This window comes from Centrocercus urophasianus, unplaced genomic scaffold, assembly GCF_019232065.1.
Source record: "Centrocercus urophasianus isolate 14NV4802_14NV808 unplaced genomic scaffold, USGS_Curo_1.0 seq_17, whole genome shotgun sequence".
Lineage (NCBI taxonomy): Eukaryota > Metazoa > Chordata > Aves > Galliformes > Phasianidae > Centrocercus > Centrocercus urophasianus.
Window position 1 is genome coordinate 27612401 of NW_024884722.1, and position 9512 is coordinate 27621912.

At 43.6% G+C, this 9512-nt stretch overlaps 1 protein-coding gene across 1 annotated transcript in view; it reads right to left on the reverse strand.

Moving 5' to 3' along the window:
* Positions 1 to 8390, reverse strand: part of PHYHIPL (phytanoyl-CoA 2-hydroxylase interacting protein like) — a 78615-nt gene extending 70225 nt beyond the window's left edge. The window contains exon 1 of the mRNA XM_042818365.1: positions 8142 to 8390. Within this exon, the coding sequence (XP_042674299.1) occupies positions 8142 to 8151 (10 nt within the window). The 5' untranslated portion in view covers positions 8152 to 8390. The remainder of the gene's footprint in view (positions 1 to 8141) is intronic.
* Positions 8391 to 9512: the final 1122 nt, after the last annotated feature.

Below are 9512 nucleotides of genomic sequence, written 5' to 3' on the forward strand. Positions count from 1 at the left end.
AAACGCAATGTACGTGTGCCAAAGGAACAAACCGGAAAGCCTGAGAAATAGAGTTCAGCAAACTACAAGTGCTTGAGTGCACAGGCATCTGAGCCTCTATTCAGACCCCCAGTTTCAGAAACATTACTAATGCATTAGCCAGAGAGAATTCATAGTTGAAAGTTATGTTTTTCTTTTAATATACGCCCTGATCAAAAACTGAGATGAAATTTCTCAGGTTTAATTGTCAGCATTCAAAGCATATTTCCTTTTTGAAGTTGAGATCTTAGGTGAAATAGCACTCTCCTCTATGGCTTACAGTCACTCTCTGGAACAACAAGCTACGTGAGTTATTTCCAAGGCGCCTTTGTTATTTTTGACTGACAGAGAAATGTTTCAAATTGAACTGAGCACTTTCAACTGACATGAGGAACTTTAGGCAGGAGGTTTTCAGTCCCCACCTCCTCTGGCCCTCATGCTGTCTGAAGAATTATCACAAACAGGAAAGGCTGATTTCCTTCCACAGGCTGCAGGCATGACAAGCCAGCACTGATGCTATAACAAACGAGCTCCCTCTCACAGACCAGTTCCTGATGGATGACATAGAAGGACTTTCTGCAAAGGCCTCCTACAGCACCAGCATAGAAAAAGCTGTGCTCGTAGCACAAATGAACTTGTACCACACCCACATGGAGAGAAAACATTTTTCACATTTTGTCTGTGTTTTTCACATCTTGACCGTGTCATTACTCTTCTATTACCTAAAGCCCCCTTCAGCAGCTCTCCAGTATTCTGCTGACTGTCTGAGAACAGGACTTGTTCCAGTGTGCTGTGACCTGCCGGCTGTCTGGCAAGTGCTTGCAAAGACTCCAAGCCAAAAAACCAATCTCTTCCCAGTTCAGAATCCACAGGGCTTTAATGAGGTCTTGGGGAGAAGCAGCAGTTATCAAAGATTCATTAAAGATGAGGATGTCCTCACACAGCTACTAATTGCTCTAACTTGCTTGTTTGTACTGTTGGTGAAAACTGCAGCTTGCCAAGCAATGCTCTCAGTTTATATAGTCACAGTGCTTTGTGCGTGCCCTGGAACTTGTCTGCTCTGCTCCTGAATGGAAGCACAGAATGGAGTTACTTGCTTTTTTAGCACAACAGAAGAGACTTGTCCTACTGGGATCCGGGAATACCCTTATCTTGCTAAATATGCAGCTACTGAAAGCTATGCCATTGCAAACCTTCTGAGTAGTAATTATAAAGGTATCACCAATAGTATGTTCCTACACACAGTATTTAACTACTAGACTACACCCTTTTCTAAACTACACAATGACTATTTTGTTGCTACAGGTCTGATTAAAACTGCAATGAAATCCCAGTCTTTTTTGAAGAGATGTGGCAAATCAGTACTTGCTGAAAAAATGCATTATCACAGTGACACTAAAAAGCCTCCAGCACACACTGCTTTTGATCTTATTAAAAAAAAAAATCCTCTTTGATTAATCTGTTCATGCTTTTTGTGCATGCAGTAACTTCCAGTTTACCCAAACATAGCTGTACCCACAACAATCATTAACTACGGCACTTATCAAAGTTCACATCTAATGGTGTTTAAATGAAGGATGAGGCAGATCACAGCTGTCAGTACCACTCATTTTGCTTAGAAGTACATTCTGGAATCAAGGTTTTGTTTCAAGCCTAGGAAAATTAGCTCTGAACCTATGCATATACAGACCAACAACAACTTGAGAAACTCCACCGGGCATCAGTTATTCCGCTAGAAGCGTACGGGCACAATATTAGCAGAGAGGTATGTAAATTAAACCCAGCAAGGTATTTGAGATCTCAGACATTTTTAGAAGAGGCAAATGGCAAGAGCTGCCACCTGCAGCTTTCAGCTATGTGCAGCTGACACCCCACACCATACCTATGAAAATCTACCCCAGTGCTGCCTCCCCCTCACCTGCCTGGGTGCAGCGGATGGGATGTGCACCTGACAGACATGGGGCTGATTGGTTTTATTTTATTCTTAGGGTTGTAGTTTCTTGGGGGTGTATAGGGGGGAATTATCATGATTAGCAGCTGGTTAAAAGCTCTACACTATGGAAGGGGCAAACTTGGTCTATAAGGATAACCTTCATTTGATGAGGATATAGTTTGTTGTGTAGTGCATGGCTATGAAAAAGTTCTCTTTCCCAAGCAGAGGGGATCAGAACCTTCATGCCTTACTTAAGATAAACAAAAAAGGAAAGCAAAAATTCAGAAATAAGACTATAAGAATCTCAACTCCATTTCATAAAGATCAGCCTGTCCAGGTTATTGTGCAGAGAGGCCAGGAAAACTGCACATGCAGTTGCACTTGGCACTGGCTACTTGCTGACATACTGTGAGGTGCTGCACTGCTGCAGCTCCAGGCAGCTGTGTCCTAGCTGCAACTCGGGTTCCCACTGTGCTTTAACACCCTCTTCCCACTGGAGAATGAGTCTGGCTTTCAGATAAATCGGCAAAAAATTTGTAGTAGTAGCTGTCAACTACAGTCCCTTGCTCTCTATTTTAACTATAGCAGTTTTTATTGAAGGGGCAGAAGTGGCAGGTTATCAGGGAAACAACACTCTTTGGAGAAGCAGTGGTTATTCCTGATGCTCCTTCCCTGATCCCCGAGGCTCTGCCAGCCTTAAGGCAAGCAAGGATTTCCTTTCTCCCTCTGGATTTCTCACTGAGCTGCTGGAAACAGCCGAGGAGACCAAAAGCCACCAACACTTCTGCAAAATCCATCCTCTACTACTCTGTGGAGCTCTCCACAAGGCCCCTCACCCCACGGAGTGCCTGCTGTGGTGTTGCCAGGGTGACTACCCTCAGCCACCCGCAGAGCCATGGCCCAACAGCAGTCACACTGTGACACGCAGCCAACAACTCCATCCTGCATAGCATCTGTGAGCTCACTTTGAAATGGATGGCAGAAGCAGCTGCACAGCCAAAATGGAGCTGTCGGTCCCGTGGGAAGGTGGCATTGCTCCCCGGTGCAGCCACAGCACACAGCCTTAGGGACATGCTGCAGGGCAGTATTCTGCAATGAGATGTGGCAGCTGCTAAAGGCAGCCGAGCAGCACAGATATTCTCTGAAATGTGCAGGGAAAATCTGTTTGCATTCAAAAACTGAACAGTGACTGCATTTGGAAAAACAGCATGGAACTTCCAAAGCAGAAACAGCATTTCCGTATGCATGCTGTATGGCATGGGGTATTTTCTCGGCACTTGTGCTCAATGATTTCAACAAACATTAGTTCTTACATAATTAGCTGTTCAACTTGAAATGGACACACAGCCTTTACAGACCGAACGAGGATGTCTGCTAGCTCATGGCCATCACCCCGCCCACCCCTGCTGCCAGGCTCTGGGATGGGACCTGGCAGCAGCCCTGCATGCCCACAGGAGCTGGCAGTGGCTCCATACCCTGCAGGACGTGGCACTGTGGAGTGCTGTGTCGCTGCTCACAACGCAGCAAGAGGGCACAGCATGGCACGAACACCCCATAGTGCTGCACAGCTTCTCCAGCCACAGGGCAGGGCTCAGGCCTTCAGCACAAGCCTCAGTCAAGGGGCAATTGGTGAGCAAGCAGAGGAACCTGCTTCCAGAAAAGCTAAGCTGCAAACCCCAAACCTATTCTTTGCACAAACCTATGTTTGCACAAGGGCCTATAGAATAAAAATGAAACACAAATGCTCCATGCTGTAAGAGAAGACAGCCGCACAAGCAGGCACAAGGGTAGGTCTGTTTCTGGAAAGTGTGCTAACACAGCAGATGTGATGTAAGACTTCATTCAAACCAGTGCTGAGAGGATCAAAATAGAACTGAGGCAAAGAGGAGAAACGTGGCAGGGTGAGTTAAGGGAATTAACACAGCTAAGAAATATGCAGAATAAATTAGCCACAATAGCTAATTTATCTTCGATGAACACATTTATATATAGGCCTAAATGAATGAATCAGATGAGCAGAATTTAACTCTGCAGGTAAATGTTCTCCAATTTGCATTTACCCTAGTTCTTACTGTGCTGCTCTATCTCCATTTAATTACAAGGAGGATGACAAATCTGTTCCCTCAGTAGCCCTGCAAAAGGAGAGGTCTGTCCAGGCGCCAGCGACAGCCACAGGCTGAGCTGCTCAGGGCACGTCGCTCGGCTTCGCTGCACCTCCTCCATCTGTGATTAAGAGACAGGAGCTCAGCCGAGAGAGAAAATGAGCACTGCAGCACTGCTCCTTGCAGGCAGGAGCTGCAGAAGTCCTAGAGACAGAGACAAGTATTTGAAGAACTCTAAGGATAGATGCAAAGTAGTGGAAAGTGAATTTTCCTCTGTGATTCATGCCTTCCAAATTTTTCAACAACTGATATTTCATATTCCCACACTATTAAGGGACACAAGCACAGGCTTGGGTGCTGCAGCAAAGAAGGATTCCTGCTTGAGGCAGTACTTGAGGACACTGAGGTACTCAAGAGTCCACCTGCTATCCTTGCTGGTATCTTCCTGTTCTCTCTCTTCTAAGGAGGAATTCTGACTAATGATGTGCCACATTCTATCAGTGTCTGGCTGACTACGCTGCGTACACAGAGTGCTGTACATGAGCTGCAGGGTGCGATTCTACCTCAGAACAGCCCTTGAGAACAGCATGTCCTGCAGCCATCATCAGCAGGTATACATCACCTTGTAGGGAGACTATTACATCTGCACCCACCAGAGGCAGCCTCTGGCCCCAGATGACAGCAAATAAGAATGTCAAAGAGCTGACAGAAGCCCCACAAGGACTTAGACACCTCCTGTAGATCTACAGAGGCAAGAATCACATTTTTCCCCTCCAGTTATTCCCTGTTTCTCAGAAAATTCAGCTTGATTCTTGGACAGGTATCCAACACCCTGTCCCTCTTCCAAAAGACACCTGTGTTTCCCAGCTGAAGAGCACACATGAAGGGTCAGCAACACCAGCTGCCAGGCTGAATAAGTGGTTTGTGAATGCCACAACATACTCATGTGAATTCACCACAGCTACATAGTTTATCTACTATGTAGATAACTACATAGTACATCATCTACTGTAGATAACTGGTACATAGATCTACTATGTGCCATTTAGTATCATGTGGTAAATAATTTACTGTCCTCTTCTTAAAGATCCACTAATACAGCACACATGGAAAATTAACATGACTGACAAAAATCTAGCTTGTGAAAGAATTCTTGCATTTCCTGAATATGAATAAGTTATGTCCTGTACAATATTCAGCTGTCACAGTATTCAGTATCATTCTGCCTGCACAGTAAATAATTTATCTGTTTATTTCCATAGATGTCGTATGAGCAATCTTGAATGGCAGCTGATTACATGCCTAGTAAGTACAGCCTGAGAAGGGACTTGCAGCAGCCATGTGACAGAGCACTGGCTCCTGCTGCCAGTGCAGAACAGCTGGGAAGCAAACCCACTCCCTATTGATAAACCTTCCTTGGGGGAGCACCCACAAATAGATATGCCCTGTGCCAGCACATCAGCTTACCAGCTTACTCTCTGTGCTTCAGTAGCAGTGAGGGGAGAACCAATGGATCATTGCAAAGGATGTCATTGGCCATTCCACATTCATTTTTCTAAGCCATCTTAAAGCTTCTCAAATGAACCTTAACAAGACATTTTGATGTCCCTGTGGCAATGAAAATGCGTTGTTTTTTTTTTTCCTCTGAGATTATAGGATCACCGAATTGTTAAGGCTGGAGAGGATCACTAAGGTCATCTAGTCCAACCATCAACTCACCCCACTAACCTTGTCCCTCAGTGCCACATCTACATGTTTCTTGAACACCTCTAGAGGCAGTGACACCATCACTTCCCTGGGCAACCTGTTCAGTAACATAGCAGTTGAGTAAACACTTGCCCCTCAATAATTGCCCTGCATAATAATTCTTTATCTAATTTATATCTTAACATATCTCTTCCAGGTAGGAAACTGAACTGCAAGACAACCTTTCCCATATTCTTCCAGAATCAAGGATTTGTGAGGACTCATTGCTATCTCAACAGGAACATCCTCAAACTTTCAGGCTCTTGAGGTTTCCAAGTCCTAGACACTTTGCCACTGAATGTATAATCCCAAGTGAATAGCAATAATCTCAAACGTGGCTACATTGCTGCACTCCAATAGGAGGCTGAGAGTACAAACTAGTATTTTTAAAGATTATAGCTGCAATTTACAAATTTGCCTGCTAGTCCTCTTCCACCTGACAAAGAACACATTTCTGTGCACTGCTTTTGCTGCATGCCACTGTGCCCAAGGCTTGAACTGAGAAGCGTTTCACTTCTAGAAATCTCCCTGCAAACAAAAGATTGGTCATTCCCAGCAGTGGCTCACCTAAGAGTGCAGCCGGGATCTGATCTTTATGTGCCATAAGCACTCCTGAAAGAAGCCCTCGCAGCAGTTCATAGGCTAATCTGCTCCTCAGAAGAACTAAGAAATCAGATTCTGCTGCCAAAGGCAGTATTTCATCTCATTTCTAACCCTCATGCATCTCTGTGTCGCTTATTGAACGTCATACAAAATTGTGTGGTTGAATTAGTAGGGTTCATAATGTGTGCCAAGTCAGGTTCTGTCACCTACTTCATGCAATGCCTTTGAACTACATGAACTCAACACATTCAGCACTTTGTATAGCTTCTGAGAGTAGCGGTTTTGATTTTAAAACAAAAATGCTTTGGACTGTGAATTCAATGAGATCTACTTGCTCTTCACAGTAGTTGTAGATTAATTGATTTCAGTTGAAACGGAATTACATAACTTCTTATGTCAGTGTCATTAGGAGGAGAATCTAGACTCCTAGCACACAGCATGACCTGAAGACACAGTACTCAGGCTGAACTTTAAGATGCAGGGTTACAAGGTAGCATTCATTTCCCATCTGTCTGTCTTAGCAAGTTTTGTAAAACAGCCAAGAAATAGAAATAAGACTGTTTGGAGACTTCAGAATTTCTTACTGACCTCCATTATCAGGAAAACTGGATTTTGTGCTGAAATGGAAATTAGTGATCCTGCCAGGTTTATTTTATTGATATTCTATGCTTTTACATAATATGTATGTCTCTATGGGCTTGGAAAATTCTGGTGGCTTTTTAATGAAAATAGGCTCTGTATTAAATCTACAAAGACATATGCTATTGCCTGCACTTGGAAAGACATTTTGTTGAGTATATTTTTAGTTTCAGAACTGTGTTGTGAAAATCCTGAGTTACAGAGAGTTGAATTACACATGGGATTACTAAAGCTGTGTGGTTTGCAAACAGCATGGGTTTCTCACATTACCTGAGCTATAAGTTACTCCAGAAGTCTGGGCACAGGTTTGCCCAGAGATGCTAAGCAAGCTGGATACAGTGCAAAAGTGACACCAGTGTGCCGTAGGAATAGAATTTACCTCTAGCAGAAGTTTATATCAAAGAAGGAGAAGTAGAGCAGAGTGAAAATTTCTCTTTCAGTTTTGATGTTTGCTGTGTCAGGTGTTTTTAAATGTTTTGTCCCTCTTGATAAGGAACGTTAAATTTTCATTCTTTATCAGATCTTTCTTTGCTATTCATTTAAATACTTCCCTCATGAAATAATTACAATTCACTGTATTTCTATAGTCTCAGTCTCTATTGCTACTAACAAAGGTTTTCTCAAAGAAGCTGCTCACCAAATCCAGACTAAATGTGGAAATAGCCCTGGTTATCTGGTTATCTGGATGCTTTTTTCTGACCCACAAACAAACAAAACACTAGCACATGCACAAAAAACAGTATTTTACCTGCTCTGCACCTTTCAAAGAAATCAGGGCAAAAAAGCAAAATAAGACTACAAGATGCTGTTTCATAAATTAGTTGTTTGTTTTGATTGTCTAGCTCCAATAACTACCTCCAGTGCCTACCTGTAGCTGCCAGCCCACAGTTTAAAAAGAAACGAACTCTTGTCCAGCACATTTCCTATTCAAAGCATTTCACAAGTAGTAGCTAAACAACCCTTGTGACATTCTCACACAGTATGTATGTAAATAGTCTTTAGAGGCAGAGAGAGACAGGATCTAAGCAACTTGCCAGAGGGCGACAGGAAAGGAATCTGCAGAAATTAGCACAAACTCTGAGCTTCCCATTCCCACTCACCACGATCCATGGTTATTACAAGAAAAAATTTCTGTCCTTTTCACATCTGGGCAGGAGTTAAGATATGGCAGCCGACACAGAGAGGCCATATCTCACCGACCCTTCAGTAGCACCATTCACACCATGACATCCTTGCCTCGACCTCCACATGTCACGTCTCTACTCAGCCTGCCGGAGCTGGCCACACACCCAGAACAGGACAAGGTGCAGCAGGACAGCTCAGCACAGCTCTCACAGCATACTGGGGCTGCAGATCCATCACACTGCAGAGGAACATGGGAATCCAACCACTTTGGAGCATTTTTTTCTGTGTTTATTTTAGCCCCGAATTACGCAAAGCCTGCATCACAGCCCAGATGCCTTTGGGAGTCAGCAGTTGGATTAAGAGCTGAACTTGCAGGCGAATCATGCTGGGCTTTGGAGAAGCAATTATTCTGCATTGACAGACACGAACTTTAAATTACCGGGGTTGAAGTTATTTCACAATCTCTATTGTAATCCTGGCAGTTCCAGACTGCCTCACTGAAAAATATAAATTTACAGAGAAGACAGAAGTAAGAGGTGGCAAAGACTATGCATTTTCTCCCAAAGTAAAAACCACAGAATGGCTTTGGTTGTTGGGGCCTGAAACCCACCCAGCTCCAACTCCCGTGCTGTGGGGGGGGGCACCACCCACCACATCTGGATGCCCAGGGCTCCATCCACAAACACACAAGCAGCAAGCAGAATTCCCACAGACCTAATGCATTCTGGACTGTGGCAGTTTATGTTGAATTCAACAACAAGAAGCTAGAAAGTTCTTCTACCACTTTGCCTTTTTGCTCCATTTTTGTTTTTGGGTGAGATGGCTGCTGTTTTAATAAAGGCTAAAAAATAAAACAGTCAAACAAATCCAAAAAGCCAACAGCAAAAATAACAGCTGTCAGCACAGAACACATTAAGAATGAAAAAAAATCTTCTTTTTTTTTGTTTTTTGTTTACAATGATGTGTCTTGAGAACACTAATAATAGGTGCCTCTTTTCTCTCCAGCACTGACTTCCTCCCTTCATCACGCATGACCTGACGCAGGCCTTGTCTATCTGTGATATCTCGATGCAGAGCAAGTGGGAAAAGGAGCCTTTGTCTGCTATTTTAAAAGCAGGAGCTCTGAGCAGAGAGCGGGTGATTAAAATGCTCCGTGTGGCAGAGGCAGACAAGTGACTGTCTCCCTGACAACAATGATAATGCTCACATGAATAAAATCTTGTGTTTACATGCAAGCACTGAAGGTTTGGGCCCTAGAAACGTCAAAAGCAGCTGAGATGGGTGTATAATTTAGTATTGCTATTGATTTCTTAATTATCAGGCACGGAACACACTGATATTTAAGT